The 19,841-nt window shown below is 48.9% G+C and overlaps 8 protein-coding genes across 8 annotated transcripts; 7 read left to right on the plus strand and 1 right to left on the minus strand.

Moving 5' to 3' along the window:
• The first annotated feature begins 576 nt into the window (after positions 1-576).
• On the plus strand, positions 577-3,208 carry EV420DRAFT_1325799 (uncharacterized protein). Its single transcript, XM_060468744.1, has 3 exons — positions 577-876; positions 927-1,028; positions 1,078-3,208. The coding sequence occupies exons 1-3, from the start codon at positions 645-647 to the stop codon at positions 3,057-3,059; spliced, it is 2,316 nt and encodes a 771-aa protein (XP_060337565.1). The 5' UTR covers positions 577-644; the 3' UTR covers positions 3,060-3,208.
• A 99-nt stretch (positions 3,209-3,307) lies between these two features.
• Positions 3,308-4,654, plus strand: EV420DRAFT_1506491 (uncharacterized protein). Its single transcript, XM_060471320.1, has 4 exons — positions 3,308-3,552; positions 3,604-3,654; positions 3,721-3,952; positions 4,008-4,654. The coding sequence occupies exons 1-4, from the start codon at positions 3,533-3,535 to the stop codon at positions 4,278-4,280; spliced, it is 576 nt and encodes a 191-aa protein (XP_060337566.1). The 5' UTR covers positions 3,308-3,532; the 3' UTR covers positions 4,281-4,654.
• A 3,051-nt stretch (positions 4,655-7,705) lies between these two features.
• On the plus strand, positions 7,706-8,569 carry EV420DRAFT_1636010 (uncharacterized protein; the record flags this gene model as incomplete). The annotated part of the gene is made up of 5 exons (XM_060476527.1): positions 7,706-7,860; positions 7,907-8,080; positions 8,132-8,244; positions 8,301-8,361; positions 8,410-8,569. 5 exons carry the CDS (start codon positions 7,706-7,708, stop codon positions 8,567-8,569), a joined length of 663 nt encoding a protein of 220 aa, XP_060337567.1.
• A 1,033-nt stretch (positions 8,570-9,602) lies between these two features.
• EV420DRAFT_1506512 (60S ribosomal protein L18A) lies at positions 9,603-10,379 on the plus strand (the record flags this gene model as incomplete). The annotated part of the gene is made up of 4 exons (XM_060471321.1): positions 9,603-9,737; positions 9,793-9,844; positions 9,930-10,106; positions 10,160-10,379. Coding segments are annotated over 4 exons (514 nt in total), but the record flags the coding sequence as incomplete, so codon positions are not given.
• EV420DRAFT_1506519 (D123-domain-containing protein) lies at positions 10,380-11,652 on the minus strand. Its single transcript, XM_060471322.1, has 5 exons — positions 11,467-11,652; positions 11,261-11,411; positions 10,980-11,214; positions 10,799-10,927; positions 10,380-10,749 (listed from the first exon to the last, which is right to left on the minus strand). Exons 1-5 carry the CDS (start codon positions 11,640-11,642, stop codon positions 10,439-10,441), a joined length of 1,002 nt encoding a protein of 333 aa, XP_060337569.1. The 5' UTR covers positions 11,643-11,652; the 3' UTR covers positions 10,380-10,438.
• Positions 11,653-11,717: 65 nt separating this feature from the next.
• EV420DRAFT_1506523 (uncharacterized protein) lies at positions 11,718-13,634 on the plus strand. The gene is made up of 10 exons (XM_060471323.1): positions 11,718-11,762; positions 11,815-11,851; positions 11,901-11,929; positions 11,979-12,075; positions 12,124-12,161; positions 12,208-12,384; positions 12,438-12,716; positions 12,766-12,990; positions 13,041-13,211; positions 13,267-13,634. The coding sequence occupies exons 1-10, from the start codon at positions 11,740-11,742 to the stop codon at positions 13,526-13,528; spliced, it is 1,338 nt and encodes a 445-aa protein (XP_060337570.1). The 5' UTR covers positions 11,718-11,739; the 3' UTR covers positions 13,529-13,634.
• Positions 13,635-13,912: 278 nt separating this feature from the next.
• On the plus strand, positions 13,913-16,831 carry EV420DRAFT_1636014 (uncharacterized protein; the record flags this gene model as incomplete). The annotated part of the gene is made up of 8 exons (XM_060476528.1): positions 13,913-14,060; positions 14,117-14,189; positions 14,241-14,326; positions 14,385-14,764; positions 14,824-14,966; positions 15,019-16,074; positions 16,136-16,725; positions 16,782-16,831. 8 exons carry the CDS (start codon positions 13,913-13,915, stop codon positions 16,829-16,831), a joined length of 2,526 nt encoding a protein of 841 aa, XP_060337571.1.
• Positions 16,832-17,778: 947 nt separating this feature from the next.
• EV420DRAFT_1260264 (uncharacterized protein) lies at positions 17,779-19,687 on the plus strand (the record flags this gene model as incomplete). The annotated part of the gene is made up of 8 exons (XM_060466999.1): positions 17,779-18,243; positions 18,315-18,422; positions 18,476-18,562; positions 18,617-18,958; positions 19,008-19,280; positions 19,339-19,389; positions 19,436-19,514; positions 19,566-19,687. 8 exons carry the CDS (start codon positions 17,779-17,781, stop codon positions 19,685-19,687), a joined length of 1,527 nt encoding a protein of 508 aa, XP_060337572.1.
• Between the last annotated feature and the right edge of the window lie 154 nt (positions 19,688-19,841).

A 19,841-nucleotide genomic window follows, 5' to 3' on the forward strand; every position in this document is an offset into this window, starting at 1 on the left:
TCGCATAAATTCAGGATAGATCCAGTAAGAAAAAATGCAATAACTTTTCTGGCCTTTTTATCCATTAGCGGCACAGTTCCAACCCCATCTTCCTACGTACCATCTAAATCGCCGAGGCTATGTTACATTAAATTGGTAGGAAATGGAGTACCCTAGCAGCGGTAGTACCGCTGCCAGGTCTTTTTCACTTCCTGAAGCCTCTTAAGCAAAGTTCTAATACTGGATTGGTTGACGGCGTGTCTACGAGGGTTGCTTCGAGTTCGTGAGAAGCTCACAAATAAAGCATAGGTGACAAAACTTCTACAAGGGTGCTCAGTTCACAAGGCATGTATGCTCCCTATAAGAACTGGAAGGGCGAGAAAGAAAACTGCTGGAGAAACCACGGACGACGTAATGCAGACCGTACTAACAAGTAAGGAGCCACCGTAACAGTTGGCTAATGAGTGCAAGGACTTCTAAGCATGTATTGAGCAACGCACTGAGGGTCTCCATTCTTCTGAAGAGAGTTGGTGTCGGTGTTAGATAATAAGATCGAGTCTGATGAACTCTGATGGAGATCTTTTCGAATGCGGTGCACGCTGTTTGCCGGACTATTACCACAGAAACAGCTGAGTTTTCCTAATCTCGCTTTCACCTGTCTCTCCATGTCGGCTCGTCGTCAGTACTCTGACAAACACACGCTTCCAGCGAACCCCACTTACAGAACTATCGACTACTCAGACGGAAAGGAGGAACTTTGGCCGCTCAATACAACAGAAATCGTGGACCGGGATGGACATGTCAATTTCATGCAGCCAATTGAACTGGACAACTCAATTGCAATCCGGTGGCGGGTTTCTTTGGGTGCATCTATGGCGAATGCGATGAATTGGCCTGGTAATCTTTCTAACATGTCAGCGAGACACGCATCATTAATCACAATATAGCGGGTCCTTCCTACGTTTTGCTCGACTGGCCGGCAGGTTATCGCATGTATGATCACCACAAAGGACCTCGAGGCTCACCAAGACATGATATATACCTCTTTGGTACGTTCTAGTCGTTCTCGTCGACGCTCGATGTTCATGGGACGTGCAGGCGGCCCAAGCCGTTTTCGCTCCATTGCTGAATTTGTTCCTCATGCCATTTGGCTTGCGGGCAACATGTCGACCAACTGCGGGTGCAAATACTGCACCAAGAAACCGCAGCGTGAAATCACTACCGACATAAGCAAAGCTGGCATATTCACTCCTATTCACCGCGCTCCCGGGCCGCATCGTTCACGTCAGCTGCAAAAACAGAGTGCTCTTCGAAAAGTCGGGTTTCATGCATCAGTTCAAAAGACTGCAAAGTTGAAGCAGTCTCGCCACATCACCAAAATCGCGATGGTCGTAGAGCGAGATCAAGATCTCCGGGCCATATATTGTCATGACGCCCATAAGATGCGACTGAAACGATGGTACAGGGAAGGGGAAGTTGTCTGGGTAGCGCTGGACAATCCGATCTCATTTCCGGATGGTACAGACGACATTACGCTTTGGCCTGCGATCATCGAGGAGGTTAAACTTCAGAAAATCGTTACGGAGCTGAAGAACGGGACGAACTCGGTATCTTTACCTCCGGTGGAAATGGGCGAACCCAGCGAACAATCCGAATCCGTCGTTCAGCCCGTGCGCGTGCCTCCGTGGGAGGTGAGAGAGACGTATGCATACAAGGTCAAATTCTTAGCCGTCTCGCGCGTATATACTGTTCCCGACAGTCAAGTTCTCCCATACCGAGCCTATCTTCCTCCGAGCAATATAATCTCGTTTATACAATCCCTTTCGCCAGACACATTCAATTTCGATCAAGAGTCCTTACAAAACTGCAATCCACAGAGCTTACCACCTCCTTCTTGGCCGTTCGTCGTGTCAGCGTACGCCTACGCACTCCAGATAGGGGATTCATTGGCCATGTTCTGGAATATGACTGACGAGTGGCAATTCAAGTTCACACCGCAAGACCCAGCCAAACAACCACAGCAATTTCAATCCTCCCTCACTGATGCAATTATGGCTGCAAGTAGTCAGAATGCTGCAGCATTGCACCAGGCGGGGTCTTCGTCAATATCTGCTCCACCGCCATCCTCAGGTTTCTACTCCACCCTCAACTCGTCCGGTTACCGTGACGGGCTCTCAACCCAGGAACTACAATCTGTGACCGAAGGGATGCTCGGTCCGTCTCCAGTGATAGGACAGACCATCGAACAGATGAATTTCCAAGGCATGTGGTGGGGCGCTGAGCGTATCTGGGTGGACGAGATTGTACGACTGAAGCCGCTCCGGGCTGTCTTGGCACCAGAAGGTACCCAGCACATCCTCCCTCCCGCTGGTCCCGGGAAAGCACAAATGGAGCGATGTCACAGGCAGGGCCGATCGCCCAAGGAGTACGGAGCGGGGGCAAGGGGGTTGTTTATGAAGCTGGAGAGATTGTTTTTGGTCGAAGGAATTTCTGGGGGGCAAAAGACGAAAGAATGCCGTGCAAGTGGTGTGCTATATGAGCTTGCTGATAAGGACTGGGAGGATCCTAACAGGGTGACAGAAAATGCTCCCGCGACTAGTGAAAGTATTTCTTCGGGACCCATGTCACCTGGGAGCACCCAAATGCCACTGTCAAATTTGCAGCCCGGCCCTGTCTCACCGTACCTTTTGCCGGAAGCTCCGGAAGGGTACTACTTTCGACCCATCCTCAAGGATGGATACGAAATGACGATATCGCTCACCATGATCAGCGGGAGGTATTATCCCGGGATCCTTTCGCATCACCTTTTGCAAGATATTGTTCGTGAAGCGATAGCGAGTGAGAACAGCACGAGTCGGGAGACAAAAGACGACACCACTGGCAGGAACAAGCATTTGTGGTCGCTGGAAGGTCTAAACGCTGGATATGTCAACTCGGTGGATCCAACGAAATATAAGATCGATAGGATGCAGATGATTAGGGATGCAGATCGACTTAGTAGGGAGATCCTAACCAATTATCTCGGAAAAGTAAATAGGCAGCCGGAGGTGGATGAGCTGATGGATACGAATGGTACTTGATTGAATTTTGTTGTACTGATAATAATTAGCGTATGTATATAACGAGTAGTGTAGATTTCGACAATCTCGACGGAAGTCACCAAAGGTGTACATGATTGGTGCCGACGGCTGGCGGTGATTTCTCTACATCTGTGTGTGACCAATGGCCTGTCTGGCGCTGCCGACGGTGAGGTTGTGAATTTACTAATAATACGCCTGGACTCGGAGCTCGGGACTGGCCCGGAAGATGCCGACATAAAATGGGTTTGCCTCCATCTGCGGAGTCTGCCTCCAGGTTTCCCGCTTCACGCCCAACAACAAACACGTTCCCTTCGCGACTTTACGCCTCGTTTCTTGTTCCCCACAGTAATAACAATATTTTCGCAGCCCTTTTTTCACGCGTTTCGCGTCTCCCCAATCAGAAGTGCCTCCCACTCGTTCCCCACCCTTCTCTTGCCAGTTCAGCTACTCGGCACTCTCCCTTAGACATTGAAATGGCCACCATACCTTCTCTGTAAGTATAAATTCATTTCTATTCCTGCCGCAGACTTGACCTTCTTCGTAGTCGGATTCGCATCCCCCCTGCCATTAATGCCAATAATCTGCCGAATTACACGTCAGTTCATGCTCGCCGTTGCTCATCGGAGTCGTAATACTAAAGGTATCAATGATCGGCGTCTAGTGCCAGGACTGCAGCAGAGTTGGCTCGAGAACAAAGACTCAAGAATGACCCTCTTGCCTACATCGTAGAACCGTACTATGTCACCTGCAAGCTCTGTGGCTCTCGTATCAAGCTCTCTGAAAAGAGCACATACGACGGGCACCACTGGCGTACTCACCGCGGGCGGTGCCTGAAAGCTCGCAAGCAGAGCATTCCCGGCCTTGGTGGGAAGAAATTGCCTACGGGAAAGAAGGTCGCATTTTTCTGTGGCTAACTTCGCGCCCCACTTGTTAATATTATCTCTCTAGTCTCCCACTCCTTCACCAACACCTTCCCTCACTTCTGACGAAGATAGCGAACGCGTTAAAGACCTGGACGCGGACTCTCCTCCTTCTCCGTCCGTGCGACCCGAACCCCATCTCGAGCCCCTGGCCACCTGTGACGCCACCATCGAGGAATATCTCCTTCGATCTCATGGTATTGCAAAAGACTACAAACTCAACTATCAATCCTGGAGCTGGTCCCAATTGAAACTCCCATGCTTCGTGGCTGCTGCGCCTCTTGGCGACGATGAAGATTAACTCCAATAATTTATCTCTGCCTCTTACTCGTTGTAAATTCGCTGTCATGTTGCTCTCCCGCATTTTGCATCTCATCACTTTCCGTCCCAGCTTTCCCTTAGTGTATTCCACCGCATATAATCCCTCCCTCCCGAAGTACATACATTACAAGAAATCCTTTTCATTGTGCATACAACTTATTCCATCGGCACTCGTGTTCCGAGATTTTATTATACATACAGATATTCATGGTCGATTAGTTCAACTAGTAGATGCTATAGACTTGAACGGGAACTTGGCTGCACTGCGGTCAGGCACAGAAAAGCCTAATGGATCAGGGCTATGACGTTACGCTACAGCACTCGGGGCGTAACTGCTTACCACTTCAACTTGCTTCACAACACTTCTATGTCAAGATTTTGTCGCGATCCATGCGGTATTGACGTTATGTCGCCTCGAAGGGGGGAACACTCCCTCCCAGCTTGATATGAAGTTGAGATCGCCGTCATCCCACTTGTCTGTTCGCTTTCACGGTCGTCAAAAGCCAAAGAAAATCCAAACTAGTGATGGGCTCTGTATCCCCCCAGTCTGATCGTCTTCTTTAACTTCAGTCTTATTTCTCTACCATTCAGCATCGCGGGACCACCTTCGTCTCTGTTGGAGCTGGGCTATAATTGTAACCCTTGAACAAACTAGGGGCCATCGTCATTGTGTCAACTACTTCCCGATACATTATGCGGGGGCGCAAAGTCTCTTCCACTCAGTTCAACGATGGTTCAAACCACAGTATACTTGGTCTTCTATGTACTATTTCCCCCTTCTTCACTTTAACCTCTCCCGTTAAATTTTGAGACGACACTCCCGTCAGACTGTCTGATGCGCTTGAAAACAGGTCTAAAATCCCAGTAAAGCTATCTTTCCTTCACTAGAAAATCCGGGACAAAGTATCATGGTCTGTACTATCGTTCATATACACGGCTTCCTTGATCACTAATGGTGAATTTGCGCATCCAGTCCTACACCACTGCGAGCTATGTCGTCTTCGAGGCCTTAAGCACAACGTCCTGAGCACAAACACCAGTCTACGTCGTCACGGCTCAAATTATGCCTTCCCTAGCTCTTTGATTCTGCTTCAACTGCCAGTAGGGAGCAGTGTTGCTCGGCTCATCATCATCGACAAGACAGCCGGCTTAATTCAGCAGAAATCTCCTTTCAATGGGTTCCCTGGGATCCCCACGGTATTTCCAACTATGTAGTGGATTACTACCCATCTCAATGTCAGATCCCATCGTACCTTACTGAGCTTTATCGACGTCCTCTCACGCACTCCTGCTGGTTCCCCAACGCTCGGCTTGAAGGATCCTAGCAACTCCGTGCTTCATACTCCGACAAACGACATCCGCAGCGTTTCTGTCCCTCTTCCTAATTCAGTCCTCTCCACAAGAATCGTCGCTTTCTGGCTCTATTATTACAAGTGAGTTCGAACCCCGCCTGCATTCCAAGTTGAGTCCCGGGAGCTTGAGCCGTCTTATACAAATTTCCCTGAGCGATACTATACTGTCTCTACCCGAGGGTGCCGTGAAAGATATCGATAAAAGTACGATGGACAAGGTGGTGGATGACCGACGGTTCTTCTTCTGCGATCATTGAAGACCTGATGTATCATTTGACGCTCGAGTCCGGTCCGAAGCCAAGAACAAGATCGGTTCAATGAGGCTATTGGTAATCGCTGCGCCAAAATTTACAGCATTATAGGCGCACTATCAGTCTTAGCCACTGCCGTACGGTGCAGGTGAGGTGCACAAATGTTTTCGTCCACACAGCTATTTGAAAGCACTTCGCAGGCGAATAAGATGAAGTTCTCAACACGTGATCGCGGTTGTGAATACCACTCGAGATCACGAACCTCCATGACCTAGTACAGACCGCGGTGGACCCTGGGTTTAGTATTCCGTGCCTGCCTTGTTGCATCCCTGCGGCTGGTTGCAGGCAGACCAGTCAGATCAGGCCTGCCTCTATCCTTTTCGAGTTACAACCTTGCCGTACTATACCGACCTTCCAGATGATTCGAGTCTTGCAATGCCCTTGACCTATTGAACTTGAATAACATGCGCACCCTTTTGCCGTCATGATTGTTCACACTCCAAGAGGCTCGTGATCATTTTTGGGTAAGCAGAATCTATGCATTTCAGGGATGTCTGTTAGCGGACTTTTCCCCATTAATCATTGCGTTGTCGAAAGCGTTTACGAGGCTGACACCAGCATTCAAGGGTTGATCTACGATCCCATGAAGGAGCTCCAGGCGAGCCTGGGCTAATGTATATCACGAATCCCGTAACTGCTGAAGTTATAAGTAAGTCATCATCGTACTGTAAAGAAGTTACATATGTTCCTTGATGACTACGTGATTTAGTGACTCCGATTTATCAAGCAAATTGTTTCGAAAGCTCAATGATATCCAGACAGGCTTTTATTCCAGTCAGTATCTACTGGACTTGAATAATTCACGAAAATTTGGCAGAATTACAAGAGTCAGCCAGTTTCTATCTCAAGGTACTTTATTTCCCCCAATCACACATTTTTCTGGCGTTGTTTCTGAGCCTTGTTTACTGCGTTTAGTTCTTCAAGATCCCTTCAGCTAAGAACCTGTTGCCCCTAGCGCGAGTGGTGTCCTCAACTCATGCTTTACTGCCATGGTAGCAGCTGGAAGATGCCAGTATCTGTATGTGTATCCTCGATTATATGTTCTACAGTCTATTCCAGTTCTATGGCTCGCCGAATTAGGGCTTTGGGACTATCGCTTTTCAACATTAACATTAGAATGACTAGGAACCTTCTTTCAAGTTCTGATGCTCACACGGCTGCAACGGACACATAGTCTACGTACCCGGGTTCTACCCGAATCCGAGGATATGGCGCATGATGCCAGTTTTCCAGTTCCGACCCACCAGTGCTCTCCAGAATCATGGCAAATTGAGATTTATGGGCACGAGGCCTTCTGCTTGGCTAGAACATGCCACTCAATGAGTCAAGCCACATGGTAAAAAAATACACGTCTGTAATTTGAGAAAGTAAGCCTAATCTTGGAATACACAAATGAGGGCATGATTCCTTCGGGATTCGTATGTATCTAACTCCGTAGATCGCGACGAGTTGCTGCCCATTGAGACTCCTCACAATAGTGTTGGTGCAAGCATTAAAACTTGCGGAGATAGATCCCATAGCAACAGCCTCCTATGAGATCGGAACGGATGCATGTCGATCATTGTGGTTGCGAATTTTCCAGAATCCAATTTAAATGTAGGCGTGAGAGTGATCGGCAACACCCGTCGAAAGCAGTGCCGTGCAAATATTTGCGGGTTGAACTCCACTGGAGCCACCTGCAAACGTCAACTCTTATCTTCTCTCCCTTCCCCATACCCCGATTGGTGTATTTACGCGCCATTATGTCTTCCCTCTCTGTTGATGCACCTCCTGCCTACTCAGAACGCCGCACTCACCATGCCTCGACCTCAGCCGGCGCGTCGCTCCATGCTGATGGAGTCAGCTGTGATGGATGCCACCAGCCAATCAAGGTGGGCATTCGGTACAAATGCCAGAAGTACGTATGTCTCGTTCAACTACACCAAAATCTAAACCGTGTTCAGCTGCCCGAACTATGATCTCTGTCCGGACTGCTGTGACGTGCCTCCGCGGGACCATCCTAGTTGGCATTCGTTCCTGAGGATTGGGTCCAACTCGCAGGTACCAATACATGAGGGCTACCGCTGTGATGGGTGCAGCCAGAAGCCGATTCGTGGCAAGCGGTACGTCTGCAAGTCGTGAGTAGCTTAAATATGTGTTGCCAAACGCGCGCCTGACTTTGTCTGCAGCTGCAAGGACTTTGACTTTTGTGAAGGCTGCAGGATAAGCCAGCCTTCCCACCACCCCGTGTGGCACAGGTTCATTTGCATTGCTTCGCCTGCACTGAACACCTACCACCACCGTTCGTCCATTAAGCTACGTTACTCCCCCCTAATCCCAACTTACAGCTATCTCCAGAACAATTCTGCGACGGATGTGGCATGTCACCTATTCGAGGACCCAGGTATCGATGTCAAGAGTGCGTTCATTCATTTCCTTTTCATCTTCATTTGTCTGATGTACCCAGCATTCGGTGTCATCCTGATGGTGCTGGTTTTGATTTGTGCTCAGATTGTATGGAAGACGGTACGAAGCATCCAGGAGACCACCTCATGCTTCGTATCACTGGTCACCCCGAGATACCAACTGTCCCCGTTGTATGCGACTCTTCTACTGCTCCCGCCTAATCCGCTTCTGTTGGCCTAACCCCTTCTACCGTTGCCGGCCCTACTCGCCCTCCTGCTGCCGTTACGGCCGGCCCTACTACTCCTGGTCGTTCTAGGGGGCCAGTTCATCACACAGCACCAGCTCCTGCTCGATCGACGGCCTCGGGTCGCCCTACTACAGCCCCAGTCTGCGCTTCCGATATATCTGTGCAAAGTACTACTGCCCCCAGCCGCAGGTCCAGATTGTTATCTGTTTTATCTAGTTAGGACCTCATCGTGATCATGATTTTTGCTTCATGTTCTCTTGTATACTTCCAGTCGCTCATTTTTTCGTCGTCGTGATTATACATAGATTGTATTAAATTTCCTGCGACAAGTTCAGGTATGGTTTGCTTTACAGAACTCCTAGTTACTAATGAATAATTTCGGTGACGATTTGTATGTACTTGCCAGTGGACGCAATGTATTCGGTTCGATAATTTCGGACATGAGAATTTACGTCGACGGGCGCAATAAGGGTTAGTTGGATACCCTACTCAATCACCGGTGATGAGATGGTCGCTGGTGTTCTGTTGTTATATACAATAGACGCGCAGTAAATAGTCAACGAATAGTCAAACAGAAAATCCGAAGGACAAAGTCGAATGCACGTAACGCAGAGTAAAGTCCAGTCTCTTCAGCTCATGTACATTAAAATTTGATCAATAACTAGACCGGCAATCGGAACGAAGAAACGTAATGCAGTCGGGTGCGAAAGAACTCAAATCGACAGGAGCTGAATGCGTTCAATACCAAAAGAGGCAGGAGCGATGCAGTGACTCCTGCACAACAAAGACAAATATCTGTGGACCCGTCGCCCGTCAACAAATTTTCTGTGCATCCAGCTTCAAGACACCGACATCCTTCCAGTACGTCTCCATATCTGTTGTCCATGCTTTTTGGATGTATGACAGACTATCCCTGTGAGAACGAGCGCTAGATTCCCAGTGGAAAGGCTGGATTGCATCCAGGAACTCTGGATGTACCTTCGTTGGCACTAACGTTCGTCTCACAGAATGGGCCTCCAAGAGTATCAAGTCGTCGGTCGCCACCTCCCAACGGAGGCTGAGCCTACCCCCAAAATTTATCGTATGCGCATCTTCGCTCCCAATGAGGTTGTCGCCAAGTCGCGCTTCTGGTACTTCCTCAGGTGAGCTGGTTTTCCCCCATTCACAGACTCAGATGAAGTAACCCCTCCCCTCTAGACAATTGAAGAAGGTCAAAAAAGCCAATGGTGAAATCATCGGCGTCAACGTTGTGTGTAGTCATCCCTTGCAGCCCTCAAGAGGCAGGCGGAATGGGATTGCTGATGGTCTTTTATGGCCTTTTTTTTCCTTTCTAGATCCATGAAAAGAAGCCTTTGAAGGTCAAGAACTTTGGCATCTGGCTCCGATACGATTCGCGCTCTGGTACCCACAACATGTACAAGGAGTACCGCGACCTCAGCCGTGCTGATGCTGTCAAGAGCATGTACCAGGACATGGCCGCTAGGCACCGTGCTCGTTTCCGCTCGATCCACGTATGTCAACTGCTTATTGCAAGTCGTTTCCTGGTTTCTGATATAGGATGTAGATCCTCCGTGTCGTCGAGATTGAGAAGACTGAGGACGTCCGCCGCCCTTACATCAGGCAATTGTTGACGCCTGGGTTGAAATTCCCTCTTCCTCACCGTGTCTCCAAGGTTCGCTCGACCTTCGTTGCTTCCCGTCCTTCCACTTTCTAAGTGGTGGTGCTCTCGTGAGGCAATGGGTGAGGTGGTGCCCTTCGGCCATTATGTGATACTCATGATGTATGTCAATGAATTGTCTATGTTATGGTTCATTATATATTGGACAGTAAGATGTCATGAGAACTATTCCTGGTCTTGCATACTTTTGTTGAGCTCCTCCTGCCATACTTGGGAGAATTCGTCGATGTCCCTTCCGCTGCTCAGGCTGAATGCCTCAAACGGTATCATGTTGTGTTGATGGATGGGTGCATTCGTATTCGCGGCCGGATGTGCGCGTGAGTCGATAACACGCAATACCGGGTGCCCCCCAGATGTATACACATCCCATAATTCTTCGTAAGAGAAAAGAAGGGGGTCTGTACGTACTGCGTAGGGGCTGAAGTCAATTATATGTCCGCGCGAAAGGTCTCGGGTGAGAAGGAAATCGAAGACGTCTGGAATGTAACTTTAGTCTTTATAAGCAAGAGCTGCAGCAAGACGTACAGTCCTCACAAAGATCCCATTTCGGCTGGACTTCTGTCTCCCAGAATTCCTTGATGACCTTTGTGATCTTTTTCTGGGTCGTTGAGTCATTCCAGAAGTCGTAATAGTTTAAGTCACGCTGCGAGATGCCTAGCGACCTGCATTAATCACGTTGGAAGCCGAAAATCAACGCGAAATGAACCTATAAGACTGTTTTTGCGAACAAAACATCTGCATTCCCGACTTCGGTCGATGGAATACCATTTTCTGAGGACAAGTTCTAGGCCGTAAGACTCTGGATGTCTCTCGCAGCCCTCAAAGACGTGATCTTTGCTTAGATCATGGTTCGTAGAGTCTGAGGATTTAAGCAGAAGATAAATATCTGATGGTGACGTGCATTTCAAGGGCGACCCTGCTGGAAGTATCCAAGATGCGTCCTGACGAGATTAATGGTAGTTGAGTATATAATAATGATAAATGCACCTTGGGAGACGAAAAGTTCAGCTTTGGGAATACAGCGCCGTATTCTGCGATGCATTGTCTGATCTCTGCGTCCAAGTCGGGAAATGAGTACCGTTTTTCTGGTTCTCCGGCCTCGTCGTCCGATTCATCTTCTACGACAGTGGTACTTTCACTATGAAAATAAAGTTTAAAACGAGACGCATGGCTTAGAATACATATCCACGGACAGATTTTCTGACCCCTCTGGAACTATGACACCGTCCGAGTCAAGATATTCTACAAAGTCTGGAGGGAGTCGCCTTATGATCGTAGATTTGATGGTTTTCGAAGAAAATCGAGGATACCAAGAAGAAAACTGGAATGAGAGGATGTATGCAGCAGACAATGGTGGGAGAGCCGTCATAGGGTTATTCGGAAGATCGGACCGGGAAGCTCCATTTTTTAAGAGATAATGGGAAACAGGGATCAACAAAGGATACTCCCACAATCATCGCGTACACATGGAAAGCCCATCTCCGAGCAAGTAGGACCCCCCTTGCATTCATCATTCGCACCTTTTTTGACACTTTTACCAGAAGAATCATCAAGTATACGTATCTCGACAGGCAAAAGGTGTTTATCCTTCGATTTTCTTTAACTTTCGAATCTCATGGCGGTCCAGAAGAAGCGAGGCGGACAAGGACACTCCGAGTATGATTAACGTTATCGCGCATTGCATTGGATTGACGCAAAATGCTAGACTTTTCTCTGAATCTGACAACGAGATGCCTCTGGAAACGCAATCGAACGCTAGTTCCCGTGTAAATAAAGGGAAGAAGCCGGTGTCCTCGATGAAGGTGCGATGCGATGGCTGCCTAGTAACGGTTTGTTCTCATCCTTTATAGCCACCAAGCAGCATTGCGACGAAGAAATCCGAGTTCAAGTTTGTTTCGCCGTGTTGAACTAAACAGGGTCTAATCTATCCGCAGAGTGCCTTCCCCGAAGCAGAGCCGCGACGATACTTTCAAGCCACCTAGTTCCTCTCACGCTCGGCAATCCCCTGTTGGATCTTTGAACCGTGTTACGAACGATGAAGCCTCGCCGTCGACGAATAGGAAACCTCCTTCGTCTGTCGGACGATCTGCTAAGCCGCGCTCTTCTATCAAGTACGCCGAGTTTTGAAACGATGATACCTATCGTGTCTGACATTTACACGCAGACAACCTGTGGAACGAGAAGAAGAAGAATCTGACGAGGACGACAATGCTTCCGTCGCCGAATCCTTCATCAGCCTAAGCCGGGTTCGCAGAAATGAAGCAGAGCGTACTGAATATTTCAAGAATCAACCGGAATGTCAGTTCATCGAAGACGACTCGCACCATGTCAAGTGTACAAGGTGCGGGAAAGTAGTGAACTTGGGGACTAAGAGACCGTTCACCGTTCGTCCTTGGGAGAAGCACCGAGAAAAGTGTGATCAGCAGGTGCCATCATCGATGTTGTATGTTTCCGGGACTATCTCTATTTCTGGCTTCTTATCCTTTATATAGGAACGAGGAAACTGGGCAGCCTGCTTCGCCCAGTGCAAGATCAAAGTACAGAAAACCTAAAACTGAGGAAGAGAGGAAAGCGTTACTCGAATCGGATTTGCGCGCTCAAATAGTTAAGGAGAACGAGACATTATGCAAGCGATGTCAGAAGTGGATCCGGTGCAGTAGCCAGACCTATTCTCTGTTTGTCTGGAACAAGCATCAGCTAATCTGTTCTGATACTTCGTACGCTGGTTCTTAGAAACCCTATACGCTCCTCTGACAGTTTCTATCAGGCCCAGCACTCGTGTGGCAACGGCTGCAGACAGAATTCGCCTTGTCAATGACCCCCAGGTAAAGGATTGCGGGCCTCGACACGTCGATTGTAAGTTTTGCGAATCTACGATACAGCTCGAGGGAGATTACGATCCAACGAACTGGATAACGCACCAAACAACGTGTACCACGTAGGTTTCCTTCTCCTGCCACTCGTATGACTTCCACTGACATGCTACTTCGTAGCCCTCTACCGCCTCCTTCTGCTACGTCTGAATCCACGTTGGTAGCACCGTCTGATGGTAGTAGTGAAATGCGAGGCGTTAAGCGCCCTTTGGAAGAAGCTGCGGACGATGACACCCCACGATTAAATCGGCCTCGGAGGGCGAACTATAGACCTGAGGACAAAGAAGCTCCAAGTGCACTGGGCTGGTTCCTCATGCCTTTCAAGGCGTTTGCCCGCGGATTCAAGGAGAGCATCGACAACATGAGGGCATCTGGGTCTTAATAAACGTAATCACGCTTCAATTATCTTTACTTGTATTCATTCCTCGTAAATTATTGGTATGATATCTTTCTTGATGAGAAGAATGAAGTTGGATCTTTGGACGTAGAAGTATCTGTCACTTGAAGTCAAGTTGGACAATGTCACTTGATGGACATGCATTGTACTGCAACCGTGGGAAATCTGACATCAGCCACCTTTCCTCATCGACCTCTACGGCGAGTAGACATCCGCCGGCGTCGTGTCATACCTCCCTCAACGAGTCTTATACCCTTTGTGACGACTTTGTGGATAGTGGCCTCGACTTCGGCGGATTCTCGTATCAACCTTAACCACCTTTTCACTTCTTCTCGTACCGCGAGCCATTTCTCTCTTTAATCCTACGATATGTCTCCTCTCAGTTCATCCTCTTCAAGAATATCTATGTCTACGTTGCCTTCATGCTCTAATACTGTATATGCACCAAATACCGCCGCCTCAACATCCAGTCTCTCTGAATACTCGACCAATATATCCCAGGACAGAACGGATGAAGGTGATTTGCATGCCACGCGATCTGTACTGTCTCCGACTTATATGCGTATCTTGCAGATAACGCCACTATAACGCCCGGTCAAAGTTCTGCAAAGAAGGAGGGAAAGCGGAGGAGTGAGGACGAGGATCCGTGCGCCGTGTCATCTTTACCTTCCACCATGAAGTTCTTATTCCCATCTAGGTCCGCCGTACTGCCCGCCCTCGTTGTATCCTCCCAAATGACGGCGACATCCCTTACCATCGCCGATATCCAGGCGCGAATATTTTGTACGTGGCCGACGTGAACATTGTCTTTGAATGCCGTTCTGACTTGAGCGGACGATAGCCATTCAGGAACTTCGACACAAAAGTCAAGAATCAAGCGATGCAACGAAGACCACCAACACTATCGACCAGTCTCTCATGGCTCTTGACGAAAAGTTAGAAGCTGTCTCCAAGGAAATGAAGTTCATCGCAGATGCTATGGGACCACTTCTTCAGGTTTCTTCCACTCCGACGCTTTCAGAGGATGGGGAAGCCAGTGAAACCACCATGATGATTCGGAAGCATGCCACGCTGCTCGCAGATTGGGAAAATGTCCAAGATGAAAGCGATACGCTGCGGGAGGAACTCAAGGAAGACAAATGGCTAACAGTCTTCAGAACAGTTACGGACCAGGCGGATGGTATGATGTCCAGTCTTGAAAAGGCTGTTAATCGGTGTCAGGTATTCATCAAACAACGTGTCATCCCCGCTGTGGCAATTCTGACTGTTTCCGTCTACAGGACTTCATCTGGAAAGTCTATAGAAGAGATGATCTGGTTTCATACTTTCAATTACCACCATCTTCCTCCAATGGGAAAGACAGCTCACCTCCCAGCCTTGAAGTCTTCAATTCGCTTCTTGATTCATTTGAAGCGAAGAAGAAGTGCGTGTTCTCCCCTCTGTTCACATACCATCAATTGATGCTAATTTCATAGACACTACATGCCTGCTACATCTAAGGTCCTTTCCATCATCGACAAAGGTGTAAGAGACCGAGTTACGAAGAACGGAGAAACTTTGCGGAGACACTCAGATTCTGCCCAACGCTGGCGTAATCTTCGTGAAAGAATAACTCGAACCGATGCTGAGATGGAGGCCGTGCGAAAACTTCTTTTGTCCGGGGACGCTCTCAGTGAGGGCGGTTCTAGCCACTCTGGGACACCATCATCGTCGCAAAATGGCTATTTAATGACACCGCCCAGTGGTTCTCGCTCATCAAGAGCGCCCAGTGCAACAAGTACATTATCACGCTCTATATCTCCTTTCAGGAAGTTTGCTCGTAAGATCACACGCTCGTCGCGTCAGTCGCAGCCGCCTGCTCCAGTCACTCCAGTCACACCCCTCAGGCGAAACGGAGCTCGGACTCCCTCCTCGGAACCAGTGCCCAGTCAAGCTTCACGACAACAGAGGGCGAACCTTTTCTCTTCAGTGCGAGGTGGCCAGCCTCCTACTCCCATCACACCGGATCGTCCGGGACATAAGTACAGTCAAAGCTTGACACCAGATTCTTCTCCTCGGAACTCCAACAAAGCAGATACTATCGGACGAAAGGCTGCGGGCAAAGCGCCGTGGAATAGTTCGACGAAAGTCACTGCTGAAGAGCGGACGTTGACCGTGAAAGGAACACCGACCAAACGCACACCTTCTGCGATGGGTATATATAACGATTTACCTCCAATTCCTACTCCTAGCAAACGCAGTGTATCGCGGGCCTCGATGGCATCGTCACGTCCATGGTCTCCCTTGACATCTTCTGTGTCAACCTCACAGTCACAGTCATCCAATCATCCTCCAATGCCAACTTTCCGACCTCCTTCGCGAGCGCAGACTCCCTCACGCGCATTCACGCCCGGTCCGGCACCACCAACACCACGACCACGACCAAGGACGCCAAGCCACATACCAGCGCCGTCTCATAAACTGCGGAGCTTGGGATCAGATGGTGCTTGGGATCACGGCGACAGCAATGCTACGTTGATGCACAGAGCAATGTCTCCTTCATATTCTTCAACCGAGCTGAGTTCCTCGACCAATTCTGCCCACCCCCCCTAGGCCACCGAGCCGCTCTATGATTCCGCTTCCTACCGTACATCTATCATCGCCAACGCGACCATCGACGTCGCTTTCAAGTTATGGCCGCGACAGTCCGACGGGAACGTTCCGGGCGGCCGCTGCTCGTGCACAGACGCCAGAATCTGCCCTGCGCTCCCGAGTGATGAATATTCCAATCTACCACGGCACGGCGACATCGCGAACTCCGCGGCCGTCGTTGCAGAGTAAACTTCCACCCTCAAGCTTCCGAGATGGGTCAAGCCGTGCTCCTTCGCGCTCTGGCTCGCGTGCTGGGGCATATACGCCAGGCATGGACAATCCCATCCATGAATATGTGCCCGGAAACCCGAAAGACCCACTTGATGTTGAGGTGGGGATAATTGTTAATTCGATACCGCATGGATTGCTTGTGGAGAGAGTGGATCCTCCTTTGAAGAAGATTCCAAAGGACGGAGAGGAGATCAAAGCCCAGTATTCGTTCTCCAACGCACTCAGCAAGAAAGTTGTAACATGCCGGCTGACGACGTTGACGAGGCTTGGGAAGGGTACTTCTGACACGACGAAGAAGGTTATGTGTCGCGTTGGAGGAGGTATGTTACTGGTCTTTTGCTTTTGATATCTTTGTACTAATCATGATGTAAATCAGGCTGGCAAGACCTCAGTCACTACATTTTAAATCGTCAGGCTGGGATGTAGTGGCCCTAGCGGAGCTTGGGACCGCTACACTGCATAATTTTCAGAACAAGTAGAGCATTGAAAGAGTTCGTAAGTATATTAGTCATCCAGTCATTCTGTATTCACATCAGAGATCATATCATGTTCATTCATTGTCGCGCTCTTCATATGGAATATACACTAGGGACCATCATAATTATTTCAGATGGCATCACAACCGCACTTCCCGCTGTGGCAATAGCAGAAGCAACGGACACCCGGGAGACCATATAAACGCAGTGCAGTATCAGGGTAAGACTTGAATAACAACCCGGGACCTGCTCGGCCTGTCGAGGCCCTTCAGAGGCCCCTGCACCGCACCATCGATGAATTGATGATGCGACCTGGAGAAATCCAGGCGAAATCTACACCTGCGGGCTCCACAATCATCCTATCACTACCGACCTACTGACCATTATTCTCGGTCTGATTTTGATTAGATCCATTGTTCTTAGAGTCCCGAGTGACCCCGAAAAATATAAAAAAGCAGTTTTGAAGACGCCCAAGAAACAGCCGCAATATTATTTTCAAGTCACATCATGCTGCCTACCTCTCGCAGTACAGAACCTGGCGCCCGGAGCCCCCGCCGTTCGCCATTAAAGAACATGGCACAGAAGATGAAGAGGGGAGTCCAGCGGGTACGGCGCTGGGGTTCTTCGTCTCACGTAATCGGCCCGAGTCCCAGTATGTCAACGCCCCCAAAGCCAAATATTGTCACTCTTCCCTCTACTTCCACCCTCCCCGACGCCGATTCTCTTCATTCCTTCACTTATCCTAACGCAAAGGTGTACGGCAGCAGCGATTCGCTCGGGCGTCTGAACACTGGGACTATCGGCCGGGCCAGTCACCATTCCTACGACACTACAAGTTCGTCGTCGTCAGGCATGTCGAATGATGTAGTTCAGTCGCTGACGACTGCAGGTGAGAGCATGGGGCAGCATGATGTGCCAGCAGTACCGCTGATTGAGGAGGTTCCTGTTGATGCTATAGTTGATGAGTATGATGAGCAGAAGGAAAGGAAACAGGATAATGTCGAGACTGCCGAGAAGCAATCAGGTGAGAACCAAATCGCCGACGAAGCTGGATCATCGTCTGCTCTATTCACGTCAGTGTACAACCACCCTGACGTTCCGGACCCTTTCCTCATCGACGACGACGACGAGAAGAGCTCCGACAATGATGGGTCGCCGCAACTTTCTGCCTCGCGGCAAAGTATAACACCTGCCGAAGAAATTCCCCTTGCAGCTTCACTAGCTTCTCCCTTGTTGAACATTAACAAGGATGTGCCACCACCCCCACCCGCACAAGTAGACATCGACCCAGATGAAGAGGAAGCACCGGACTTGTATCTACCGGGACTTGTGCTACCCACGATGTTCTTACCTATCCCGAATGTGCGCCGCCCTCTTTCATACATATTGACGTGGTGGCTTTTCAAACGGTTAACATACACTACCCGTACTAGACTGATCCTTTGACTACTCTTCTCACCAAATATATTTATCCACCTGATAAGCGTCCCTTTCGAGATTCAACTGGCGAGTGGCAGCACACCAATTTCCATACCCTCGTCGTAAGTCTACAACTTCGGAGATATTGCGCGAGGTTGAATTTCACTCTGCATAGATGACGAACAGCTGGAGGGCGCTTGCGAGAATGGCTCGCGATAGACTCGTTACTGCAGACCCAGAAGACTTAACCTCAATTTTGGGGGTAGGTCGCTTGTGTTGTATGCGCTATCTTGTTCTAAACATCGCGTCTCTCTAGCTTTGGTATCTACGCTTGGCGTGTCTTGCTCGTCTCCGCCTCTTCAACCAAACATCAGCGGAATGTACCAATCTATTTTCTGTCTTGAACGGCATTGCGCCACCTTCAGCGCGGGAGTGGGTCTTTGAGCGGATTCTTCCATTCGAGCTGGAAGTCATGCATGCGCGTCTTAAATACTGGGCGGGCGATCATATAGGGTATCTTGATCTATTGAGTTCACTCCTGGGCAAATGCCGGCTCAAATCACGTACATCGAAGAACGACCCGACGTCCGTCGCGATGTGGAAAGAACGTGGAGCAAGATTGGCGTTGATTATGGCTTCTCAGCTGATGGAAATGAATGTTTGTGTCTATCTCCTGCTACATTTATCTTCTCAATTAGACTATGTAGGATTTTGGTGCAGCGACAAGGCTGCTGGAACCATTGTGTAATCAAAAAGCATCAGCATCGCCTGCGCTGCGTTCTACTATTGCTAGAATTTATTTACAAGCGGGACAAATCGATATGGCCACAAAACATTTCTCTATCGTTGCCGTGGATCCGTCTGTGGACGCCTCGGCGAAAGACTTGAATGCAGCTTTGTTGGCTTCAGCGCATGGTCAATGGGAACGAGCCAGCCAGACCTTGAGGAGGATTTTAGAAAGGGACGCCGAGAATTATGCCGTCAGTGCATTTCCTACTTCCAGTGACCTTTGCGGGCATTGATTTCATTACGCCAAAGGTGGTGAATAATTTGGCGGTAACACTTCTGGGACGAGGAAAACTTAAAGAGGTACATATTAGCATTTTATCTCTGTCATGATTAACGCGTGTCGCAGGGTATCGATGTGCTGGAAAAGGCATTGAAGACGTCTCCATCAAGTGTTGTGGTTGCTGAACCATTTCTCTTCAATCTGTGTACGTAAATCAATAATTTGATACTAATTAGTTCTAAGCATTGCGTTCCAGCTACACTTTACGAGCTACGGTCTGCCACTGGAGCGGATAAGAAGAGAGACCTCCTTGTCGAAGTTGCACAGTGGAGCGGAGATGGACTTAGGACAACATGTTTGAAGATGCCTACGAATTGATTACTTTTCTTATGAATTTCAGGCTCGTGCTCCTGTGTATGTAACTTCCACGAAACAGTTGGCTGATTGAATGGTGAGTACGGCACTATAAATGTTTCAAATAATGATATCCCGATTGATATTACTCACAAAGAGTATAGATAGATCACAATCG

This window comes from Desarmillaria tabescens, assembly GCF_030435595.1.
Source record: "Desarmillaria tabescens strain CCBAS 213 chromosome Unknown EV420scaffold_3, whole genome shotgun sequence".
NCBI lineage: Eukaryota > Fungi > Basidiomycota > Agaricomycetes > Agaricales > Physalacriaceae > Desarmillaria > Desarmillaria tabescens.